General features: G+C 33.1%; 1 protein-coding gene across 1 annotated transcript; it reads right to left on the bottom strand.

The window, feature by feature from the left end:
- Positions 1–2,348: 2,348 nt before the first annotated feature.
- On the bottom strand, positions 2,349–27,781 carry LOC106056484 (long-chain fatty acid transport protein 4-like). The gene is made up of 12 exons (XM_056040629.1): positions 27,388–27,781; positions 25,152–25,494; positions 23,971–24,016; positions 22,442–22,594; positions 21,976–22,045; positions 19,181–19,382; positions 14,978–15,170; positions 14,627–14,770; positions 14,282–14,419; positions 13,677–13,841; positions 5,893–6,039; positions 2,349–5,503 (listed from the first exon to the last, which is right to left on the bottom strand). The coding sequence occupies exons 1-12, from the start codon at positions 27,555–27,557 to the stop codon at positions 5,346–5,348; spliced, it is 1,929 nt and encodes a 642-aa protein (XP_055896604.1). The 5' UTR covers positions 27,558–27,781; the 3' UTR covers positions 2,349–5,345.
- Between the last annotated feature and the right edge of the window lie 88 nt (positions 27,782–27,869).

Raw genomic sequence — 27,869 nt, forward strand, 5'->3', positions numbered from 1 at the left:
GTTAATGTTGAAACTTTATTTTAAAAAAAAATGTTAAATCTTGATGATGCAAAATCGTTGAAAGTTGTTAATGTTTTTTTTTTAATCTTAATGACTTTGATATTTTTTTTAAATAAAGTATGTGTCATTTAAATCAATTGTTCTTCTGATGTGGTCTATTTAAAGACCACATTGTTTACATTTGAAATATAAAATGTAATGAAGGGCAACTTATTTGTTCATTCTATCTCCCACCTAAACATCTTGAAACTGATCAACATTTTGTTCCGGGCTGTCAACTAATGCCTGAGATGAACTCCAATTGGTGACAAGGCTGGAAGGATCAATAAATGCATATATTATTATCATTTTGATTTGTGTGTGTGCATAGTGTGTTAAGTAAAAAGATCTAGCACTGTGTGGTGTTGGGACAAGTTCAGTTGAGCTGTTCTGAAACTAAATGTTAACACTAGTTGGGTAGATCTAAGAAATCCCTTGGGCACCACACTCTTACCATCTAGACATCTGTAAATATTAATCCTATTTGCTTAATGGAAGGTGGGTTTGCAAAGTATTATCTGTGATGTTCTTTAACCATGACCTTTTCAACTTTGTACATTCATGTCCTTACCCTACTTAATGCTGTAATATGTATTGGCCTTTTTGTTTTTCATGTTTTGCTTGTATGTTATTGTTTTTTTTTATTCTTAAATTTAAGCTTATAGGATTGTGATCTTTTTTTTTATACTTAGAAGGAATTACTGGATGGATGGCTGCCTGGTCGTGCGGTTTGCGCGCTGGACTGTCGTTTGGATTTATCGACGGTCGAGGGTTCAAACCCTGCCCGCTCCCATCCCCTGTCGTCCTGCGGGAGGTTTGGACTAGGAAGTAAACTATATTCAACTCTGAAGGAACATCCGAATTATGTAAAACATTTTACAAACATTTTACTGACTGTTAAAGTCCATGACTGTGTTTGACCTGCAGTTAGTTAAATATCATTAAACTTTTTGTTTTTTTAACACTTAGTATCAACAGATTTTGCAAGATAAAGATATAATTAATAAGATAAAAAAAATAAAATAGAAATTTGTTACACATTGATAGTTGCATATGGTTGTTGATTAAGACACACTGCCTATTTAATTTTTATTGTTGAATGCTATTTGTAAAAATGCATACAATATGCATACGTAGTAGACTTTCAAAGGACTATCACTAGCTGTTGTCAAACAAACACATATTTAACACATTTTTTAAAAAGTACAGTTTGTATTCATTTAACAAATACAAAAACTTTATCTATTTAGACATAATGGTCTAGAAAGCTTAACATTCTGGTCACATCACTCTCCACTAAATCCAATTATTCCATAGCATTACTATAAAACTATAACATCTTGCAGTTACCTCTCTTTTGTAAGCACGCTAAAGTTTGATGGAAAAATGTAATTTTGAATAGCACTTTTAGTTTGCAGTGCAGGTGTGATGGACAAAGCCAGACAGCTTAAGTATATAGATTTCCTCCACAGTATTAGAAACATTGAGTGAATTTAAAGTAATCTATAAGCCATCTGCTGTCTGCACTGGATGGAACAAACTAGGTAGATCACAGCTAGAACTGAGTAGGCATGTGAAATATTGCACTCCTTTTTAATCTTCGGACTCAAAGACAAGCCTCATTTTTATTATGTAAGCCATCTACATGTACCAATAATGTTCAGCATTAGTCAATCAGGTGCTTTCAGATGTGTCTATAGATTTCTATTAGTACTATGAACTCTGATTTAGTTTTTCTAATGTAGCCCAGATCACATGGTGTACACTTTATGTAATCAGTCTATTTTATTTGTGTTGAGGAAGTAGATCTGCTAGAAGAATAGAAGCTTTTAAAAAGTTCAAAGAAAAATAGATTTGTTTTGTAAGTACCGGTATTCTACTACATGACATTTTTATTGGCATTATGTCAAACTAGGTTTTACTGAGCTGTATAGGTTTTCAATTGAATATCATCTGACAGTTATTTGATTTGGATTCTTGTGATGTCGGCCTAATCTTATTGAAATGCATTCCATGTAAAGTTAAACTTTGTTGAAATATTTACACAACTTGTTTTTTTTTTATTCATGAAAATAATCCCTGCAACAAATACTTTGTTTTGAGGAAATAGTCAAAATAGTTGTTTGCTAAAATGTCTTATTTTCTCAACATGGATTCACCAGTGTTAGTCTCATGAAAAGGAAACTTAACATCATTGTCTTTGGCTTCTAATTCAGACTACCTCTTATTATACATACTTATCCCTAAGCATTGTACAGTAGTTTACTTTAGAGTTCACTTAGATAGGGCATTACTTTTGTTTCATTCCATTTCCTTTTAACCCAGATTTGACATTCTAGTCAACCATCCCATTTGTAAAGTCATAAATAAGACATTTATATTGCTTACTTCTAGAGCTTTTTCAGATAGTCACATAATACACACAAAATCTTTGTATTTGCTTTGCAGCTCAAGCCAATGTAGCAATGTCACTCTTCATGTTCAAATTTGTTTATTCTCGATTTTGTTTGACAAAACTTTGTTCCTACAAGTTTGATTGTACCATGTCTTCAATTCCAATCTTTCGAAATAAACATTTTTTGTAAGACCATATTGATGCTTAATTCTTCTTAAAGAGAGCAATTGAACAAGTCAAAAACTTTTCAACAATTTAGCACAAGCTAACCACTTTGTAAAGAGGTTAAAATTTTACTTAATACTTTATTTGGCTTTCATGCTAGTGTATCATATATTAAAAAATAAACAAATTTATATAACAATACAGTTTGAGATTTGATTTTAAAATTTATCAAATACATTTATTATTGTAAAAAAAAAAAAAACTATTCAAAATAATAGTTCTAATAGACTTATAAGCTAATGTCTGGTTAAATGAAATATCACATCTAGTGATTTGAAGAGATGGAGAATGCAGAAAGTGAAAATAAAAATGAATATAAAGTGGCAGTTCTATTTTTAATGTCATTAGAAAATAATTTTCCCTCAAAACTTTAAAGAGATAAAATAGGTCAATTAGTTTAAACCTTCACTCATAAACATGTCAAACCTCAGTTGCACAATGCATGAAATCATGGTTTGATATTTTATTGTTTTCATAAAATTGCTTAGCAGTCAAGTTTTTAATCCAGACATCTTTAGACTAGTTCCTGATTTTTTTTCTAGTGTCAGATCTAGGTCGACTGAATATAAAAGTAGGCAGTGGAAACTGCTGGTCATCATCATGCTGGCCTAGCCAAATTGTATGTTTTATACATAGAGTACAATGTATTGTAAAATAAATAAATACATTTGCATAATCGATAAATTATTTATTGTTTTTTTAATTATAATAAAGAGATCTATGAAGGCACAGTAGTGTTCAATGTAGATGAAAACTTTTGAAAAAGAACAGACAAACTTATGATGATAAAGTTATACAATGTCTTGATACAATTACTTTAACTGAGCACAGAGTCTTCCTCTAATCTCTTTGTTTTGTTCTTGTCTGGAATGTCAGGATTGAAAGATTTCTATGGTTTCAAAATTTAACAATCAAGGAATGAATGTCTAACTGAACTCTGACAAATGAATTCAAGAATGGTCTAAAACATTGATATCAATATCCAACTATTATTGAACAAAACTCTCTCTTTGTCTACTATTACTTTTTATAGCTAGAAAAAAAAAAAGGATTTTTATATTGCATTGACTTGCAAAGTCTTCCTAAAGACATACATTGGACTGTAAAAATATAGAGAATGTATATTTCATAAAACTTGAGAATTTAAGCTGAAATGTTTATAAATTGAGTAAAGTAAAATCCAGTGTGAACATGTCTTGCTCTTCTAATGAAATTTTTAAAAACAAAAATATATGGCACAAAATTAAGTTTCCAAACTATACTACAAAATACAGTTGAGAACTCCAGAACTTATTTTCAACTTGTTTCATTCTTTTATGCAACAATCATATTTTATGGTGGAAATTTACTCATTCTAAGATCTACTGGCCATTCATTCAGCCCAAGAGTTAGTGCTACAAGAGTTGACGATTTAGGAAGCTCTCACAAGTTGGCATCATGCCAATCCTTTCATTATACACTGTATAATGGCTAATTTGATTGTATTAAACATTACTTTTTTTTTATTATTTACAAAACATCACAGAACTAGAAGAATGCAATTCACACGCTTGGCTTGTAGTGTTCATAAACAAAGACAAAACTATAAACCCACTGTAACAGTGGTGGGGAAAAAAGTTTTGTTCTTTGTGTAAATCTAATATATATACATAATAAGAGTTTTCCCACAAGGAGCTTACATGAACAGCTCAAAATGACCTTTTCAAAGCTCAATACATTGCAACATACATTATACTGTTTTTGTTTTTAAACTGACAGAAAATATTTATTTAAAATTACCCTATAGTATCATTTAGACATTGTAGTCCAGTGGCACACATTAAGATTTGTATTTTAAAAAGTTAGGTATTGTTTACCCAGCATCACCATTTCAAAATATAAATAGTATAATTCTCATGTATCTTAAAAATATTACACAGTCAAGTTACACGTGAAGGATAGCACACTTTGGTCTTAAATAGAAAACACATTTGAGAATATATAAAACAAAAGGGAATTAATTATACATTGTTCTAAACTATAATGCCATTATTCTATCTATCATTATTTAATGCCCAGCCATTGGCATCCCTTATAATTATTGAATGTGACAAACTCATACAAATATATATGTATATTTTATATGAATGTTTAAATGTTTCCTATGTGTTAACTTGGAAAAGATTTTCCAAAAATTATCTATATGTGGTGTCTAAGCAATCAATCTAACTTTTTAATAGCCTAACAAAATGTATTTACATTATTTGGATTCAGTGTCTCCTGAGAAAACTAATTTAACAAAGAATCTAGAAAACGGTTTTTACCCAAGAGTTAAAGCTAATAGAGTATATATATATATATAGGGACAATAAATCATTTCCCTTTGACTTTGAGAAATAATCACTATAAAGTGTAGCATGGCATGTACCATGGTTGGAATCAATGGAATACTTGATTGTGGGTATTTTCTTTTAAATAATTGAACACCCAAGTATTGCTTTTTATTATTGTTATCTATTTAGTTAGTAAACCAAAAACTACCCAGACTATATTAATCTTTAAACACTTCTGGTATATATATATATATTTTAGAAGAAGTGGTAATAATACTTTTGTTATTTGTTTCTAAAGCACATTTACAACTGATTACATGATAGCAGCACCAATATTATGATGAATCCTACTCAAGACACGCTGATCAACCAAATCATATTCTAATTTTCCCTAAAACTATATCAGAGTACACCTCAGGAGTCAGTGTTTGATACTGCTGAGACTTGGAGTCCAGGTAGAAAACTTTGTCATGGAATAAATTGATGTTGAAGCCTTCATCTCTCAATGTGTTTTTCTTCAGTTTAAAAGTGCCTGGAGAGTAATTTAAACCAACATGTTTACATAACAAAACATATTCATATACTGTCAGGTGACAAGATAGAAATAATTACATTATTGATTTATAAAGTATTTGTCAACCCTTTGGGGGCTAGACAATGCTTATATATTATGTTATTAAATTATCTAGTAGCAGATCAGTTAAAAATTGTGCCATGGATGCATTCATTACATAAGGATATATTTAGATTTTGCTTGTTGAAAAGAAACTGTAGTATGAACATAGATTTTGTGTGCAATGGTATTATAATTTATTAGCTCCTTTAATGTATTGTTATGTGTAATGCAAAGACAAATTTCCTCAAGATTTTTGTTATTATTATCATTAACAATAAACTGCATGTAAAGAAATCTGTACTCACCTGTTGTATCAGCCTCTTGGATAAACCTTATAAATAGAGGTCTGGCATAGGTTGGCAGAGTGCGATTTAAAGACTGTGTCAGTTGAGTCATATTTACAATACCTTCACTGTCCACAATAGATGCCATACCTGCTCTGCCTTCGCTACCTAGAATAAAAAGCAATAAAAACATTGTTTAATACCTAAAATTTAAAAACTCTTCACAATATATATAATATATCAAAACTCAAGAGGATACAAATAGAAAAACAAAAGTTCTAGAAATAGAAAAAGAAATAATATGTTACTCAGGTTATCTACCTAATGAGGTTGGGAGGTGGAGGCTAAACTGGAGATTTAGGTTTAGTCGGAAAGACAATTTGATGCAAACCCTAAGATGAAAAAAAAAATAATAATAAGTCTGATTGGTAGGATATTTATTATATAAAATATTTTAATAGAACGCATCTACCATGCTCTTAAAGCATGCTCACTGTGCAGTGCTGTGGTTCAAAATCTTTTTTTGAAGGGTGAGGTTGGGGGGGAGGGGGGGGGGTATTCTGGAGGTGCTTGTGCTGCCTTTTGGTGCTCAGCAAACACAACTCTACAATGAATTCAGGCTCAAGTCCTCAGTTACAAAGAAATCATTATATGCCAATCAGCCATAATCCAACTAATGATAAAGCAGGCCCAAATCAGCTGTAGGATATAGGGGGGTGGATAGAAGTTTGAGAGACTTAGCTAGCAGCTAAACATGGTGGTTTGAGGAGAGACTTAGATAGCAGCTAAACATGGTGGTTTGAGGAGAGACTTAGCTAGCAGCTAAACATGGTGGTTTGGGGAGAGACTTAGCTAGTAGCTAAACATGGTGGTTTGGGGAGAGACTTAGCTAGTAGCTAAACATGGTGGTTTGGGGAGAGACTTAGCTAGCAGCTAAACATGGTGGTTTGGGGAGAGACTTAGCTAGTAGCTAAACATGGTGGTTTGGGAAGAGACTTAGCTAGTAGCTAAACATGGTGGTTTGGGAAGAGACTTAGCTAGTAGCTAAACATGGTGGTTTGAGGAGAAACTTAGATAGCAGCTAAACATGGTGGTTTGAGGAGAGACTTAGCTAGCAGCTAAACATGGTGGTTTGGGGAGAGACTTAACTAGCAGCTAAACATGGTGGTTTGGGGAGAGACTAAGCTAGTAGCTAAACATGGTGGTTTGGGGAGAGACTTAACTAGCAGCAAAACATGGTGGGAGAGACTTAGCTAGTAGCTAAACATGGTATGACTTATCATATTGAATTGACCAACATTTAAATCCAATGCTTCAGGGACATACTCAAACACTTTAACTATTTTTATCTCCACCAAAATCTTTGGTAAGCAAATCTTTCACCACCATAGACAAATTTACACTGTATCACTATAGACAAACTACTGTGTATCACTATAGACAAACTACAATGTATCACTATAGACCAGGGCTGGCAAACCTATGACACGCGTGCCCAAGGTGGCACGCGAAACGTTTTTGTGTGGCACGCGACAACGATGATATTAAGAAATGTGTTTTTAGGAAAAAACACGGATATCTCAAATTACCATAATTAATAACGTTCAATTATTTCCGAGAACTGTAAATAATATGGAAGAAGCGCTAGTGGATCATATCCCATATAATTATTTTCATATGACTGTGTTTCATTTGGGGAGCATAGGGCATAATAAATTAAATTAAAATTAATTAATAAAACAAATCTCGTATTTGAACGAGATCTCCTTAGCTTCCGCCATTTTGTTGATATTGAAAACGTGTCGGTCTTACATCGATAGCTAGTGTTGCCATCAATAAATTTTTATCAGAATAATTACCATAACATGTCATTCTCAAAAATAAAAAAAAGAAAACTTAATGAAGAAGAAGGAAGTGGCCGACCTTTTCAAGAGTGGTGGACTGAAAGATATGGAATGATTCACAGAGAAAACAAGGCCTTATGTGTCATGTGTTTTGAAAGTGTTGTTTGTCGGACATCATCAGTAAAACGTCATTATGAGTCCAATCTCAGCTGGCTTTTAGGCAAAAGCGAGGATGAGCAAAAAGAACATCTATCACGTGAGTTAAAAAAAGCGATTTCACAATCCAGTTCTTTTGTAAACTTTGTTAAAAGTTCTTCTAACTTAGTGGCTGCAAGTTTTGAAGTTTAAAAAATTATAGCTAAGCATGGAAAACCTTTAAGTGACTGTGATTATATCAAGGAAGCAATGTTAGAATGTGCGTCTTATTTGTTTGAAGACTTTCAAAACAAGGATAAAGTCATTCAAAGAATAAAGGATTTGCCAATAAGCCGAAACACGCTTAAAGCGAGAGTTATGAAATTGCGAGTTAATATTCAAGACCAAGTAAAGAAGGATATTAATGCATGTCAAGCCTATTCTATTTGCCTTGATGAAAGTACTGATGTGACATCGTCCACTAGACTAGCCATCATCGCCAAATATAGCAAAGGAAATGAAATACACGAAGAACTAATAAAATTAGCAACTTTACCAACGACAACAACAGGTGCAGATATATGTCAAACTGTTGTGACTGAACTCAGAAATGCAGGTGTAGATCTCAAAAAATAGTTTCTATTACAACTAATGGTGCTCCAAGTATGACTGGAAAAGATACAGGTTTCGTTACTTTGTTTACAGGACATGTTGGACACCCACTAATAACTTTTCACTGCATTGTGCACCAACAAGCCCTATGTTCAAAAAACGGCTTAAAGGAACTTGAAGACATTATGAAATGTGTAACAAAAACCGTAAACTTCATTACTGCCAGTGCTTTGAATAAGAGAAAATTTGAACAGCTGCTAAATGAAGTTCAGTCCAGTTACTCTGGCTTATTAATGTACAACAACGTACGTTGGCTAAGTCGAGGTCACGTTCTGGAACGGTTTGTGGAATGCCTTGATGAAATTCGAATCTTTATGGATGATAACAAACAAAATTGCTCAGAATTGACAAATGTTGACTGGCTTATCAGACTAATGTTTTTTACCGATTTTTCATCCCATTTAAATGAACTTAATATGAAGTTGCAAAAGGTTTCGGAAAATCTGTCGATCAGGCATTTGACATCTTGACAGCATTTGAGAAAAAGTTGAAGATTTACAAACGTGACATAGGGAAAGAAGAATTAAAATATTTTAACAAACTGAAGAAATTTTATGATGATTTAAAAGTTCATGATACTACCGGCAAAGATTTTCAGAAAAGATTGTTTTTAGAGATAATTGACACAACTGCTGAACAATTTTCACTGCATTTTGAACAATTTCGAAAATTCGAGTACACCTCCAAATTTATAAAATATCCAGATACAGTAGATTTTGAAACTCTGGATTTGACCATGTTTTCTTGGATGGGATTACACGACTTTGAAATGCAACTTGTTGAGTTTCAGTCCAGCGCAATTTGGAGACAGAAATTTATTGACTTACGAATACGACTTGAATTAATTGAACGTAAACGGTTAAATGGATCATTAGAACCTCAGCTATTAGCAGAAAATGAGATCCTTCAAGTTTGGAATGACCTGCCTAAAACTTTCAATTCTCTGATAAAAGTAGCAACATCCATTCTGTCAATTTTCTCGTCTACTTACTCATGCGAATCTTTATTTTCTACAATGAATTATATTAAATCAGATGCCAGAAGTTGCTTGACCGATGAACTAAGTGCGGCGTGTGTAACTTTGAAGAATACATGGTATACACCAGATATCAAACTGTTATCGTCTACCACACAACAGCAGAAGTCGCACTGATTGACCTGCCCTAAGACTTCAAATCTGTAGGTCAGGATAATAAAATTGAATAAACAAGTAATATTGTTACTAAGCTGTTTTTATACATGCAGTTGAATTACTGGTTGTAGCACTTCTTTTATATAGCGGCGTCACTAGTAGACCTACTGGGCATGCAACAATCTTCATTGTTTTTAAATTGAAATTAATTGGCACTCGGACTGAAAAAGGTTCGCCAGCCCTGCTATAGACAAACTACTATGTATCACTATAGACTAGTATAGACAATATCATTATAGACAAATTACAGTATATCATTATAGACAAACTACAGTGTATCATTATGGACTAACTACAGTGTATCATTATAGACAAACTACAGTGTACCATTATAGACTAACTACAGTATATCATTATAGACAAACTACTGTGTATCACTATAGACTAGGGGTGCACCGGGCTCCGGCTTCTGCCGAATATCCGGCATTTTTTACTATCCGGTGCTATTCGGCTCCGGTTGGATATCACTATCGGATAGTAAACCGGATAGTAAAAAATACACCTATTTAATATGCATAAAGTGGACCTCGTTGCATTAATGTCTTTTGTAGAATGTATTAATTTTTATATTAAAACAAAATAATGTGCTTAAAAATAGAGCCATTATGAATATGCACCAAACATCATTTATTATAAAGACAAGGCGTGTTAATAACTTAATATAAATAGAAATGAAACTTTACATTATAAATGCGCTTTACATACAGAGCAGCAATGGCTGGCACTTTTTTTTTTCAATTTGTCTTGACCTTTGAGTAGGTTAGTTAACATGTTAAAATGCTACATTCCTTGACTACGTCAAGCTGACCAGACGTCTGTCTAACTGTGCGGGTATATCTCCAGAGGTAGAGATGAACAACTCCCACCCCTTTTAAGTGTCTAGTCCATCACATTGAGTTTTTTTTATAGGTAGGCGACCACAAGTTAAATACGATGGACGTAGGTTTAATGTCAGCGTATTGACACTCTCTAGAGGTCACACCTTTCGAGGGAGCTAAGTTTGTTTACTTAGTAGTTAATCTTTATAAGGGGGGCTGGACTACAAGAGCCACACCTCTAAGGTAACTAGGTATATTTCCAGATGAACAACTCCCTCCCCCTTTTATTTGTTTTGTTCATCACAATGAGTTCATTGATTGACAGGTGCCCCAAGTCAGATACGATGGACGTAACCACTCTCTAGAGGTCACACTATGTTTGTTTACTTAGTAGTTAATCCTATTTGGAGGGGGGGGGGGGGGGGGGGCTGGACTGGACTTCAAGCCAAACATCTACACGGGTATCCGGACAAAGAGTTTGCTTATTTGGAGAAAAATCTTAATCACGTGGTTGGGCTAGAGGCCACACCTTTTCAAGTGTGCTGAGTTACTTGAACATAAATCTCAATTAGTAAGCTGGACTAAAGATCAAACGCATCTAAACGAGTGACCTTTAGCTACACAGAACACAAACCCCGAGATTATATAGCCCAGTAAGCCAGTAACTAATTATTTTGTAGAAGACACGACCAGGGCTATCTTTAAATGGAGAGCTAAACACACCCTACTCTTTATTTTATTTCTTTGGTCCTTAATACCCAATTTATTGATAGACATTGGCCATTTTTAAGCCAGAATGAAAAAAAAAACACAACGTGCTAACAAAGGATATTACACTGTCAATAAATATTACGGTTAAATAGTTTTTCTAACGTGTTAACTTGAATATTACTCCTGCAGTTAAGTGTCTTGATTTGATAACAATATTCTTAATAATTTGTGACAGTCAATTAACTCCTTGTTATTACTAAATTTTTTTTTACTTAAAACGCGTACTTAGCCAGTGTGTATCAGGCCAGGACGACTTTTACACACCTGACATCCATAGGCTTACTATCGTTCCCTTTTGTAACAGTTACTGATACCACGAATAAAATAATTAATAAGTATTAATTAAGAAAGATGTTTCTTACATACGTTCTTTGCATTTAATATTTCTTACGTACGTTCTTTGCACAATAAAATAAAACAAAGATGTCCATGTTTGCGTGTGTGTATTTTTTGCCTTGTATTAAAATCTTTAGAAAGAAAGCTAATTTCATTGTTGAATTCTTTTGACTTAATAAATAACGAAAAACCTTACAGTACATTTTAAAATCGCATAAAATAAATTGAATAATAATACCGCAGTTAGATCTAGCAAACAAAGAAACAATAAGCTGGAGCGTAAAAAAAAACAACCCTTGACCTCTAACTAGTGGACGGGTATAATTTATCTATATGCTTGACTGACCATGCCAATGTGTTATCTTTTTTGACTGACACCCAAATCTATTGCATGCGTATGCTCAAGGAAAAAAACAATGCTTGATGGTTAACACAAACAACTATACACACTACACTAGGGCTACATGTGTAGGCTCATTAGGTATATCTGACCAAGTTGATGGTCTGAAATTCATGAACACACACAACCGACCACTATACAAGGCAGATTGTACTTTACTTATGAGATTTACATTAGTAACTAGTTAAATATATACTAACATTATTTACATTGACCTTCCTACCCACATCCTTTACAGTTGGTGGCATTGTACATACACACAGACACACTCATGCTATACAGATTTTTTGAAATACTGTTAAGTTTGAATAAATCAATCAGTAACAGAGTTTAAAACAAAAAGGTATATAAAAGGAAAAAAAACAACAACCAATATAGGTATGTTATTTAACAGTTTCGTAAAATGTTCAGCAATACAAGATATTTACAAGACACTTAGGTATCCGGCTCCGGCCGAATATCAAATTTTACTATCGGGTCATATCCGGACCCGGTCAGATATCAAAAAGTACTATCCGGTGCACCCCTACTATAGACAAACTACACTGTATCACTATAGACAATCTACAGTGTATCATTATAGACAAACTACAGTGTATCACTATAGACAAACTACAGTGTATCATTATAGACAAACTACAGTGTATCATTATAGACAAACTACAGTGTATCATTATAGACAAACTACAGTGTATCATTATAGACAAACTACACTGTATCATTATAGACAAACTACACTGTATCACTATAGACAAACTACACTGTATCATTATAGACAAACTACACTGTATCATTATAGGTAAACTACAATGTATCATTATAGACAAACTACACTGTATCATTATAGACAAACTACACTGTATCATTATAGACAAACTACACTGTATCATTATAGACAAACTACACTGTATCACTATAGACAAACTACACTGTATCATTATAGACAAACTACACTGTATCATTATAGGTAAACTACAATGTATCATTATAGACAAACTACATGTATCATTATAGACAAACTTGGACTGTATATTTCAATTCTCTATTAATAAAGCCACCTTACTTATAGTGTTTTGGTATTCCAATTAGCTGTTACTAAAAACAACCTTGGCTAAACATACACTAGTACAATAAAGTTCCCCTTTCAGACCTTGTGGTCTATAGGGAAGATGATGTAAATGTCATCTGTTTCTGTGGCCTACGGTTAATGAGGGTGTCATGTGGCCAGCACAACGACCAACTGCCTTTACTTTTCCCCAACTAATGTCAGGTACCCATTAGAGCTAGGTGAGAACTCAGAGGGGCCCGAAGATCCTGAAATTAAAAATCCCAGCCTTCACCGCTCAGCCACTACGCCTCCCTAGCCCAATAAGCTATTACCCAAAATTATCAGCTAACCTAAAGTTCTGTTACAAAAACCAACATGTTCTATTCTTATGTATTTTTTTTCTATATTTACATACAAATGTTCAACTACTTGTCCCAACCTAAGCTGTCAATAACTCTGTTTATAACTCAAGAATGTGTGTACCATACAAAAAGCAGGGAATGAAACAAAGTCATCATTGTTAACTATTCTGTACAATCCTTACTGCTTTGTAAGTAATAAGACAAGACTAACACGATGTTGAACTTGCCTGGCACTTCAACCCCATAGACTACCGCATCCTGCAGGCCAATGGCATTACTGATGACAGCCTCCACCTCATTGGTGCTGACATTCTCACCTCGCCAGCGGAATGTGTCCCCAGTCCTGTCTCTAAAGTAGAAGTAGCCCAAGTCATCCATGACCAATATGTCACCTGGAGAAAGAGGTTCATATTATATTGAGAGCATAGTGTCTAATACAGTGTAATCATCAAACATGTTCTAATAATGAATATAAGCATCAGTACCTTCAAATGGACATGTAAGTCTAATAAACAAAAGATAAAATTTCAACTGAAAAATATTTAACAAGATTTGTTATTGACATCATAAATGAACAGATGTTAATTTTTATTGAAGTTTGACTAGAAGACAACTATGTACTTAGCGCAGAGTGGGCCCTGATACATCCTAATAGAATACTACTGTGAATACAATAGACTAAGAAAAAAATCTGATGCTAACTAATATTTAGTAAAAATAGATCTTCAGTAAACCCCTATACACTTTGATGGTCAAAGAGACAACTAAAGTTTCTACATTATACATTTGTCTGGTCCAAAAAAAAAGTGTATTATGCTAATAAAAATCTGACCTGTTGAAAAAGCCATATCTCCCTTAGAGAATACATCCCGAATAATTTTCTTGCTTGTAGCTTTTTCATCTACATAGCCATCAAACTCACGACATGGGTCTCCTTTAATAATTTTACCAACTAATTCACCAAGCTCCCCTGTAAATAAGAGAGAAATTAAATCAAGTCATTGCAGAAGAAATTAAATGTAAAGTTAATGTGTTCCTGTGAAAGACTTGAGCTGTCTTTTGTCTATTTTAGGCATTCAAATCTTCTAATTAGTGACAATAAAATTCAGCAGGAAGGAACAACTTAGAATGAACTTAAAAAAAAGTCAATTAGTAGTCTTACTAATTCAATACTTACCTGGCTCAGCCTTAACACATATTCCACGACTGTCTCTTATGATCTCATTGGTTTCTGGATTTATTTTAATCAATGTAATGGGATACAAGAATGGGAGTATCCGTGTGGTAAACCCAACAGCTCCTACTTTGTTCTGGGTGTTCACTGGACACAAAAGAAGCATTTATTTGAATAGGAAGATATATATATATATATATATAGTAAACATAATGAAGGTGAATATGATCCATGATGATTTTCCCAATGTGCTAGGTACAGTTGCAGTTCATTGTATATATTCTATTCTAAATGTTTACAACACACTATATATATATCAATATAAAATACTAGACCATAGTCAATAGCTTATACCAATAGAACAGTTTCCTTCAGTGGCACCATAAAACTCTGCTATCTGCTTGACTTTAAATCTCTCTTGAAAAAGGTTCCATATCTGAGGCTTGATACCATTACCAAACATTATTCTCACATTGTGCTGAGTTTCTTCAGGTTTTTTAGGTTGTGCCAGTAGGTAGCGGCAGATTTCACCAATGTACTGGGCAGCCTTCAAAGAAATCAAAATGACAGTAGGTAGTAAATAATGATTTTATAGTTAAATAAAACATAACTTATTCAACTGTCTTCCTAAAATAGTGGAATTCTTTATAAATAAAGCCAGTAAAAATCTAAAATATTCCATCTATAAATATCTAAAAATTAAAATTAAAATGCTATAGCTTAATAATTAAGGTAGAGTATCTAAAAGAAATATTTTACCAATAGTGAGTATCACTCTTTCACTAAATATTTATAATCTACACTACTCACAATACAATGTATTGTCCAACAAGAATGTAAGCAACTAGACAGTGGATCTAAAACTTAAACTACTCACAATACAATGTATTGTCCAACAAGGATGTAAGCAACTAGACAGTGGATCTAAAACTGAAACATGCCCCTGCCCCAAGTTTACTCCTTCCCATCCTATACCATGGTTTTCTGCATTTTGAGCTTAGGAAATTTCTCCTCACATCCACAATGAACAATTACTCCTAGTGTGATGGAAGAGTGGTAAAGGGATTGGCTTTCAAACTGAGGGATCTTGGGTTTGAGTCCGGGTGAAGATTGTGATTTTGAATTTTAGGATTTTTCAGACACCTCTGAGTCCACACCCAGCTCTAAAGGGTACATGATAGATGGGGAAAGAAAAGGCATATGATCACTGTGCTGGCCTCATGACACCCTTGTTAACAGTCTGCTCCATACATTGTAAGGTCTGAAAAGGCTACTTTACTTTAAAGAAGAGCGCATGTGGAATAAAGTTTCATTAGGAAGGATTGGGATGAGCTGAAAATGAATGTGAGAAACACAGCATGCACATTTGTAATGGACTTGATAAGATTATCTTTGTGTCCAGCCAGATGTCTTAGACTGTTTTGTTTATCCAAAAGAAGTAAACATCACTCTTAAGAAATTTAACTGTTCTTACAAATAAAAGAAATCAAAAGAAGTCTACAAGTCAACCTTGTTGCAAATGCCACTAACAAAATAATATAAATGATTGTAATGAAATCAATCACTTAATTTAACTCTTTCTCTCCATAATTATTTTCCACGTTCTGATGGAATTATTAATTTAATCCGATTGTAGTGCCCTAACATGTTATAATTAAAATGGTATAACTTTTTATTTACAATCATAGAATAATGTTTTTGATATTGAATTAAAGGAAAATGAATGTTCTTGTTAGATATTACAAAATCAAAAGTATAAATTGAAGTAATTTTTTTTGTTTGCTTTATGAAAAGTAAAAATGAAAATCTGAAAACTCACCAACGGACGACAAAAAATGTAATCAAAGTCACATAAGAAGATCATTTCTATTCCAAATTGAATTAACTGCATTTTTTTATAATCCTTTTTCATATTTTCATGAAACAGAACCACTAAAACAATAAAAAATTCATGGAGTACAAAACTGGAGCACATTATCCAAGGTCACCACCATAGAAAATTTATGAGAAAAAACAACAACTTGCAACATTACGTTCCAGTAAGAAAATAATCACACTGTACGTGATATATTTCAATTAAAAGTGAATCATTTCTATTTACATAATGTTTGCCTGAACAAAAAACAACTTCCATGTTTTAACTATGGATGTGCATCACGTAACGATGAGTCTAATCCAATCATTGTAGTCATGGCCAGAAATTTATAAATTTCATAGTTAGAAACTGGTTTCCATTTTGTAAAAATGGATGTCCTGCGTGCTGAAGTGCTTATTTTTATTATATAATCTGCATAACAGTTTATTGCATCAACAAGATTATCAACAATTGTGGAATCTAGTAGAGTAAAAAAAAATATTCAAGCTCAGTTGACTCAAAATTGAGTAAGTTCATGTTGACAACTGTATATATTACATTGGCTGAAGTAGATCTAGATTTACTGGAAGGAATAAATCTAAAAATGCTTTCTGTTTTAGTACCCATCTCTGCATTTTTCAAACTTGCTGAAACAGGCCTAGATCTAGATGTATTCTTTGTGCTAATACGTCTAGTTTAGGGGGGGAAGGTTCATCAGCTGATGAACAATCAGATTCAGATCTAGCATCTAGATCTAACACTGACACTAGAACTATCACTATGAACAGATAAAACAAAATCACTGTCATCTGAATCAATAAGGTCTCTTACTTGTTGATCCGAATATAATTTAGATCTACAAGTTTTAGTAGATCGACCTTCAGATGGGCAAGGATCCATTTCCATTTTAACACACACACAAAAAAGACGACTTTCAAAACGCTCTGTAATATTAAAACCATGTTGAAGGAAGTAAACAGTGAACTCTTCAGCAAGCGGAAATCATGTGGATTTAGAATATAAGCATTTAAAATTATCAACCAAGAATAGGAACGAAACAAAGATGTTTAAATGCACAGACGGCAGTATCGTCACTTAATCGACTATTAAGAAAAAAATCTATGATATTATCGTCGCTTAGGAGAGAAAGAGTTAATAACTTGATTTTTTAAACTCAAATATTTGTTTATAACTACAATGTAAATACAACAGATTGTAGTCCTTGGGAAAAGGCTACCTAGTCCTTCTCTCGTATACTAACTCATGCAGAGTTGGAGAAATGCTGGACTTTGGAGTTGTCTGGGAATTTTTGTTCAACATCTCTGCTCTTTGATATAATTATCAGGAGCATCCATTTATACATCAATTCAGGGCCAATGAGAAGCAGATAAGAGCTTGCTGCATGTAGTGCCAATTGGATTTAATATATTATAAGCAATAAATTGCATTAGTTGTTTTTTTTTTTACCATTTCTTGTTTAATGCAATAATAATTGGGAATAAAATAATAAACCCACATTTTCTTGTCTTTGGATCAATAAAATAATTACATTTTACATTATAAAATCTTTGCTGAAAAGAAATACAAAGTACTGAATTATGGATGGTATTTCAAACAAAGTACAGACCTGCCTACCAAAAAAAATCCAAATGCGTAACGCTGATGGTCAAAATGCGTATTTTGGAACCAGAATGCGTAACACTTACGAGATCCACTACTTTGTCATATATATATATATATATATATAATATTAGATCTAGATGTCATGTTTAAATCTACAATCTAAATCTAGATCAATACGACAGTCAATAGAGATGATATCTAGACTAGATCTATGTCTATATAATGAATATAATCTACTCCAGACCTAGATCTGGGCTCGAGAGTGTTACCGATGCCGTGGATCCGCTACAAACGTAGGTCTACTCCAAACTTTCGTAAGCCTACCTTCATCCTTGATCTATTCTATACTAAGACTAAGAATCTAGTCTAGATCCAGACTAGATGGTAGTAGATGTTATTGATCTAGATCTAATCAATCTAAATCATACTACAACTAAATTGGATCTAGATTGTTGAGTAATGTAGAGAATCATGACTAACGTAATGACTAGCTAGATCTATTCCTGTATAACAAGCTTTCTAGATCTAGAATCCAGATCTAGACTAGATATCTACAATGTCACTCAATGTGTTTTGAATCGATAGCACTTCGATATTTTTTTCTATACAAATGAATACGGGAATCAGGGATTCAACATAATTAATTTCTACTAATGAACTTACAAAAAAAAAAAGTCACATTGGTGTATCAGCTAACTGACGGTACCAACCAGGTACCAACCCGCCACTCCCTCACTCTCGCGTTCTTCATTTCTAGACTAAATAATCTAATTACTTTTAAGAACCAATCAACGTATAGATCTGGACACAATGTGTTCCCCCACCTTTTCTGTCTCCCCCCCCCCCGACCAACAAAACGGCTTAGCGTGACCTCCGTGACCGCTCGTAAGCTAGTCAAGAGAGGGGGGGAAAAAAGGATACGAAAAGCGTAACGGGACGGGTTCAATGCGTATTTGCGTACTGACTGTCATTTTTGGGAGATTTTGCGTAACGAATATGCATTTTGCGTAACGGTAGGCAGGTCTGAAAGTACACTTATTCACTTTTATGATTCTCCAATGAAACCAATGCTTACTTACAGTACAATTGTATTGGATACAGTCTGTCCAGAACTGACTGGCAGAGAACTTGCTTCTTAATGCTAGCGTAGTGCCATTCAGCAGAGATTGAGCAGCTCCTAGTATGCCCCCAGCTGTGTGGTACAAGGGAAGTGGAATGTAGAGGACATCTGAAGGTTTCAGTTTCAACAGAAGTTCTATGCCATAGCCCATGTAACAAAACCTATGATGCAAAATGAGAACTTAATAAAATAAATTTTGCGTAAATACTTTTGAAAATGCAACTCATTACAATGTGCCATCAACACCATTGAAAGAAAAGCTCATGTGAGAAGACCTTTAGGGTCAAAGAAATACAAGACGAAAACTACAGCCCAATGAACCACAGCTATTTCTTTCCCCCAATAGATCTAAAGTACACTTAAACTCAAATGTTCTTAAATCTCACAAATTTGGATTTTCATCAGAATTTGTACTCAGGAGGCCCTTAGGCTTAAAATTCAAATGTTGAATCTTTCATTTGTCCAAGGATGATTATGTTTTGGGTAATTATCTATAGGTAAATAAATGAGTAAAAGAGTTAATTTATTGCATGTGTGGAGGAGACACAAAACCAAAAAATGAAGGACTCAACTTCCTGTTCTACATCTCTCTTCCAGGCATGTAGATGGTTGTTCCCACCCTCACCCCCATTTCCTTGTATTTATACAACTGCCATTGTCTGACAGACAAAAAATATTTCTTTGGGTAGTATGGCTTACCATCATAGAGGAATAATGAAAGTTTTTGACTGCTGTTAAAAAGAGATCAATATCTTCTTTAAGAAAACAGATTATTCTGAGAGAATCTAATCATTCCAAGTTATTCATTATTTTACTTCTCAAACCTAATTCACTAACTTTGGAGGGTACAGTTTGATTTGAAGCCAAAATCAAATTTTTTCTTTTATTTGACATGATTTCCCTTAAAAAGTTTGCATCGCAGTTTTCTCAGAGTCTGTTACTCTAGTCTTGAGTAAAGCAGCATTGAAAATGAATTATATGCTTACAGCCTACAGTTAAACAATATGTTTTCCAAAACTGTATTGAAAATATACTGAAGAAAGAAGTAAAGAAAAAAGAGAAATAATGTCTTGCCAAAGGGCAAAGGATTAGTGCAGAGCTGGAAGTAACTGGGCAACTTTGAAAGTAGCCTAAATCAGTAAATGAACCTCATTTACTTCATCCTGGCCAATCTAACAATGATGAATTTAAAAAACAACAAAATCGTATAAAATACATTAAAAAAAAAAAGCTTATATTATGTGTAATTGTATCAATTAGTTTAGAGCAGCCATGTGATTGTAATAGATATAGACTAACAATAATAAATCTGTGCGAATAGAACTATTTATCCAATTGTATTATTTAACGCAATTTCATTCTTTTAGTTTTCTGATATTAACTTATTTCCTCCAGCCCCATAAACTATACACATGGGATAACTATCATCAGTTTTCTCCCCTTTTTTAAAGTTAACGGTACTATAAATTAAATAAATCATTTTCCTTTCCACTTAAAATTGCATCCCTTTTTTTCTATCATTGTTTTGTTTCGATTTGGACAATATTAAAATCCACACCCATGTTACAATGTGATTAAACAATAATTACTAAACAAACTTAAATACCAAAAATAATGGACAACAAGAAAATTAAAAAAAAAAAAAAATTTCTTTAAAAAAAGCTTATATTAAGCATTAGCTTGGATTAGTCATGTAATGAAATTTGTAATAGATCTAGACTAACAATAAAAAAGCATTTATGAAAATTTTTTAAAAAGGGGAACGACCTGAAGTTGAACTCATGGCTAAAGCCTTCTAAGGCTTCTCAAGTCAACATGGTAACCACTCTGCTAGTGGAAAGCTTAGGAACAAAGAAGATTGCATAGTTATCTGGGAGAAATAACGTGTACAAACTTTTTACCAGACAGGCAAATAGACAAGACAGATTGACACACAGAGTAAATTGATATAAGCTTTGTTCTATACATGAAAAATATGTTAAACACAAACACACATACAAAACACTAATATGTATCATTCTTGTTTAAAGAAACAATACAATGAACATAAACAATTTGATCAAAACATTTCATGCAAAAACATTCCCTGCGCCAAAACGTCCTGTTTTGTTAATTACCAATTAACTTTTTGGTTATTCTTTTAAAATTGATTACTGTTTTGCGCATATGGGAAGCGTGATCGAGAGGCTAAGTGTGCTTGTACTTGGCTACCAATGAAGGGGGCTCGAGGTTTGACACCCGACTCGGGCAGAGTTGTGTTTACTGAGCGCCTAAAGGCAGCACGGAAAAAACTTCTAGATATTCCCCCCCCCCTCCCACTGGTCCATAACTGAGATTGGACCAAAGTGCTCTGAGCATGCTATAAGCATGAAAGTAGCGCTATATAAAAGCCATAATTTATTTTATTTTTATAATTTCTACTTGATCTGACATTGGGAGAAATAACATGTACAAACTTTTACCACACAAAGAGAAATTAAGAACAGAGTTAGTTGAAATAAGCTTTGTAAAAATTGCAAGCTCAAATTTTAATTGTATATTTTCAAGTACTGTTCTTTGATTCTTAGGAAGGGGAGGTAATTAAGAAACTTAAGAAATCATTTTATAGAATCACTATAAAGGAAAATGTGTATCTTGTCTACAGAAACTAAGCAACATTAAAGTGTTGTTGTTTTTTTTACAAAGGATGTTTTATGTGATTTAATAGAGTGAAGTTACTAGGGATTAAAAACCTAAATATAGTCTATGCGTTACCTCGTGTTGGTGACAACTGCCGCTTTGGGAAGTCCTGTTGTCCCAGATGTGTACACATAGAACAGTCTATCTAAAATATAGAAGAAACTATAAAAAATCATTTTCAAGCTTAGTACTGATACAAATGATAGAATAAGCATAGCCTGTAACATACAATAGCACAATTAGTATAACTATTGTTATTGCCACGTGAAAAAAATCTTTAAAAAAAAAAAAGGGAAGCCCTGACAAGAACTCAAACCAAGCCCATGGAATATAGAAAGGCAGTATTGCCGAGCCAAACTGGACATCTCTAGAATCCTAGTTGAAGTTTGACTACAATTGTATGTTCATTCCATCAAAAGAAAGTATATATTAAAAAAATTATGGTTGTTGTTTTTTTTATTGCACTAGCAGTTGTCTAAATACCTATGTCAAATATATATATTCTTCAAATCTATTACATTTCAATAATAAAGACAATTACCAGAACATTTGACACCTGCAGCTGGTAGATTATTGAAATAAACTTTGTTGATTTCTTCATCTAGATAATGAAGCGGCAGGTCTACTTTACATGGTCCATTCAAACAATAGTAAGTTAAGGAACGAGGCAATGTATCTTGTATTTCTTTAATAGCTAGATAAGAATTGGAAATAAATGTAGTTAATCATTTTATTTGAAATTTCAAATATTAAAAAAAAGAGAGTAATACTCAAAATTACAAACATACATAATGCGTTACTGTGTTTTATTTCAAGTCAATGTATAAGTGATTTGTACTATGGATTATTCATTCTGTATTAAAAACTACAAAAAATATTCACCGCTGAGTTGCTTCATTTTGTCCTAATGGTGTTTAAAATTGCTCAGTCTTAATTATTTTTTTTTCTAGATAAAAAAGGGGGTTGTGGTGCTTTTTAAAATTTTGCATACAGGGGGCCACAAGCCTCGCAGTGACCCTGGATCTATGTACATATGCTTGACAACCATGCAAATGTGTTATTTTCTTGTGTGACCACTCAACATACATTATTGCATAATGCGCAAGGAAAAAAAAACACAGAGTGATCTTGTCATCATCGAATACACACTACAGTACAGTAGGCCTGCATGTCTATGTCTATCTGACCAGGTTGTTAATCAGTAGGACAGACAGTCTATTTACTTTTTGGTGTGGATTAATTTTGTTTTCCTAGAGTTGGTTATCCTAATACTCTTATCTACATAAGCCTAACTTAAGATTTAGACCTATAACACATCTCAATAATAGGGTCTAATAAAGACTATTATCTATTTTATGCTTTGGCTTCATCTACAGATTAAGCTATAAAAAGGGTGTACTTGATGTTACTGCAGTTAATAAATGATTGTTTACCACAAATGAATTGACCTAACATGCTTATCAGATTCCTAATATAAACAAACAGAATTAAACACCACAACGTGAATTTTAAAAAAATCTGAACTACCCCATTCATAATATTGCATGGAAGCTTTTGGCAAAAAATGTTTAACAACATTTATAACATTTATAATGCTGCTATTTTCAAGTGCAGATATTGGCTCCATAACTTCTACCACCATCTTACTTTACCAATTCCTCTTTAAATAGTTGTTAATTGCATTTTTTTAATAATCAATGCCATTGATATCATGTACATGATCAGAAAACAGGGATGTGTGTTTTCAACCGCTACCACATGTTAAAAAGTTTTACACATTTTAATTGATTTTCTTTAGTTTGTAACTAAAACTATTAATTAAACTACAATTTTACCAAAAATATTTTTCTAATTAAACTTTGGCCTTAATTAATTTTTTTTTTAGTTAAACTAAAAGTTTCTAACTCTTTAGTTAACTTTTGCCCATCACATAATTGTTTTCTTCTTTTTAAAATTTTAAAAATGTCTCAAAAATAAATGTGTCTAGCTTTGAAGAACTGGCAGTATTTTACAGCTTAGTTTGAAGTTATTATAAAAGATATTGTGTCACATTTAAACATATGTTCATACCTTCAGCAAGATTGGCTGCAAATATGATACCTTTAGCACCAGCAACCTGTCAGCAAATCAAAAATAAAAGTCAAAAATTATATTGGCTGACAAGAAAAACAAAATGAAAGAATAAGTTAACCCAAACATTTTGACTCCTATTAAAAATAGATAGATGATAAAACAGGCCAAGGTTTTTATCAAATCATCCAGAACTCAATGACATTTTTATTTATAAATGCCCTAAAAGAATCTGAAACAGCCTAAACAGGACAAGTTTGAAAAAGTAAAGAGAGCTTACAAAAGAATTTTATTCACGTCAGGTTAGATGAAGGAATAGAAGAATTAATGTTCAGAAATCAGCTATTATTGCAGTTGAACATAAGTATTACTATTACAAGAAAGTTGAATGCTGTATGCCAGTGATGCTCAAAGTACGGCCCGTGGGCCAGATCCAGCCCACCGAACCATGAACACAAAGTGACTGTAGAAATTCCCTCCCTCCAAAAAAAAAAAAAAGATTGAAAAATTTATCTTTACCTACTTTTGGGCCCTCACTTTTTCTCTGATATTAATATGTGAACATTTATGAAATGGGAGAGCCGAGGAAACTACAAGTAGACTCTGAATTTAGGATCTACTAGGGAAATAGAATGGATCTTTACTTTTTGGGGGATACATGATAAAAATCCAAGATATTTGATTTGTAAAGAAAATGTAGCTGTTTGTTTTTTCTTTAAAAAACAACAACAACTTATACATGGCATTATAAAACAAATATGACGCCATTCTTGCCTTGAGCTGTGAATAAAGATTATTAACCTACGCCTAGAGATTGGAGGATTGATGTGAATATTCACCAAAAAGAGACAAAAAATGAGTCGGTGGTAAAGGTATCTACAATGATATTCATATTTTAAGTAGAGACGTGAAAACAAAGATCAACTTCAAATATCCCATTAATTATTGTAAATACTAGATACACACGTTTCTAAAAAATTGTTTCAGGTCAATTTCATTTCGTTTTTGCACCTTTTCGGTCATATGGCCCGCGACACGAGTGTCGGAAATTAAAATGGCCCGCAGTTCGATTTAGGTTGGGCATCACTGCTGTATGCTATGTGTGTATAAATGACCAAAGGTCATGCACAGAGAATGGTTTATCGTAATTACCATTGTCTATGAAAGCTGTTATCACTTACTTTTATACAATGAGATAAAGATTGATCTCTCAAGTTGAAATTAATTAAAGCTGCCACAACACCAATTCTGGACATTCCAAGCCATATTGGGATATACTCTAAACAGTTCTCTGAATATAGAGCTATTACATCTCCCTTCCGATAACCTGATTCAAACAGGTAATTAGCAAGTCTTTCTGAGTAGCTTTTGGCATCTGAAAAAGTCCAGGTCTTGTTTTGAAACAGGGCAAATGTTTTTTTAGGATATCTAGCTACTGTTTCTTCAAATATTTTATAAACAGTCCTATTGTTTCGTAGGTTTCTTCCAACTCTGTATTTCACCAGAAGCAAACACTTCAAACCACTGAAACATAAAAGCATATAATTAATATTACAGAAAAAAAGGATATTAACTTGTTGATCATTAATACAATTTAAAAATTATATAAATTTATTCTCAGAGGACTAAATTTCCATTTAGACCTAAAACATTGATGCATATACACTAATGCAAAAAGGATGGCTAATTTAGATTTTTCAGTTTTCAGTCTAAATAAACCAATTACAAAACTAGCCAAATATAATTAAATCGTTGACCTAAAAACTAGATCTTAATTACAAATTTCATATTTTAAGATTAGTGTCACAAGTGCATGTATAATGTCAAGCTTAACAGCACACAATAATGGCAGACCAGGGAAGAGTACCAATTGTGACTGGAATGAAGCTAACGTCACCCCCTCTCCCATTTAAAAAAGGAGAAAAATCTGAGCCAGGAAACTACAGACCAGTATCACTAACCAGCATCACATGTAAAATCCTACAACACATAATTTGTAGCAACATCATAAACCACATAGATATATATATATATATATATACATAATGTCCTTACTCCATAGCAACATTTCTTTAGGAAATTTAGATCATGAGAAACACAACTAAGACTAATTGATGATTTTTAAAAAGGTTTAACAAAGTTCACCACCATAGTTTGCTTAAAAAATTAAAATATGTTGGCATTGAAGGTCCATTGAATCAGTGGATAACAGATTTTCTAATAGGGAGAGACTTAGACTTAGGTCCTCACGCACTGTTCAGCGCATTGGGCAGCAAGCTGTCTCCATAAAGATCTGTCGTTGGCAATGTGACAATGTCTGAAGCCTCCTCCCACCTGGTGTCCACTATTCTGAGGTCCTCCATGAAGGTGTAACGCCAAGTAATACGAGGACGTCCCTGATTGCGCTTTCCTCGTATTGGCCTCCATGTCATTGCAACTCTTGGTATGCATGTTCATTTTGTCGTAGAACATGTCCCGCAAACCTCATGCGACGCTCTGTCACAACCTCACTAAGTGTTCGACTCCTGGTTCGGCATAGGATTTCCTTGTTTGAGACCCCATCAGTGTAACTGAGTCCCAAAATCATTTTTTGTTGAGCCACATTTAGTCTCTTCTCTTCTTTTTTTTTCTGCATTGTATCAAGGTTTTCTAACTTAACCTCTCTCATCCCTCTTTTTCGTTAACTGACAATGGAACCATCAAAAGATGGAGGAGGGAAGGAGCAAAAACAAATGGGAGTGTTATCAAAAGTCCATGCCAACCAGCAAAATGATTAGGCCAAACACAACCTAGAAGACATCAAAGCAGTGTTGAAGTCCATGCTGCTCGTGTATAGCAAAGTACGGACTAACGTTTTGCAAATGATATACGTATAGTGTATAGTGTACATTTTTTTATATTCTTGTTGAATTTCAAACAAAAATAAGAGTAATAATAATAATAATAATAATAATAATAATAATAATAATGTGTTCTGGCATCTGTGTCTCGCTGCTGTCACTTTTTTTTTTGTCTGGTCGCGACCAGACCGGCCCATTTGGCATTTGCCCATATAGCCAGTCCGCCCCTGTTGACAATCGTCCATAAAGCATACCATATGACCAGGCAGCCACTCTACTAATCAAACCTATTATTTTATTGTGATTAAAACTGATTTGTGTATCATAATAACAATATTTTATTATGATATATATTATAGATTATACAATTAAATCAATAAATTAATAGATCTACTCTAAATTCTAAAATCAAAAATATTAATATTATTATTTCATTATAGATCTACTAATTAATTATACAATATATGAATATAGATCTATTAATATAATTATATAGAAATATATATATATAGATTTAGCCACTACTGCACTAGTCACTAGTCTCAACTATGATCCAGTTTCAGACTAGACCACTTACGCAATATCTCTGGGCAAGGTTAGTATAACTACTCTGACAAATCTCCATCCTCCAGTAAAGAGATAAATTGTAAACAAAAGAGCGGATGTAAGCCAAAATTTCATTTCTAAAATAAACACACAAATAAATCCCAGGGCAAAGTATATTGCTACCTTCGTTAACGTGTTCATTTTGCATTTATGATAAAAAATGTGCAAAAGAAAGGATTATAATTATAGATCTAGATCTAAGTGGATTATTCAGAATTACTGCTTTTGTATATCTTAGGTATCTTGTCTACTAATCTAGATCTAGAGTCTAGATCTAGATTAAATCTAAAGACTAATGGAAAATCGCATCAAGCATTTTCCTTAGAAGGTTCGTGTACTCTTGGATTATGTAAAAAGTATACTTTGATAATATATCTAATTGACAACTATTCTATGAAAAAAAAAATATTTAGACTTGTCACTTGTCTAGAACTAGATCTAGAATCTAGATTA

Source organism: Biomphalaria glabrata, chromosome 9 (genome assembly GCF_947242115.1).
Source record: "Biomphalaria glabrata chromosome 9, xgBioGlab47.1, whole genome shotgun sequence".
In the NCBI taxonomy this organism is placed as follows: domain Eukaryota; kingdom Metazoa; phylum Mollusca; class Gastropoda; family Planorbidae; genus Biomphalaria; species Biomphalaria glabrata.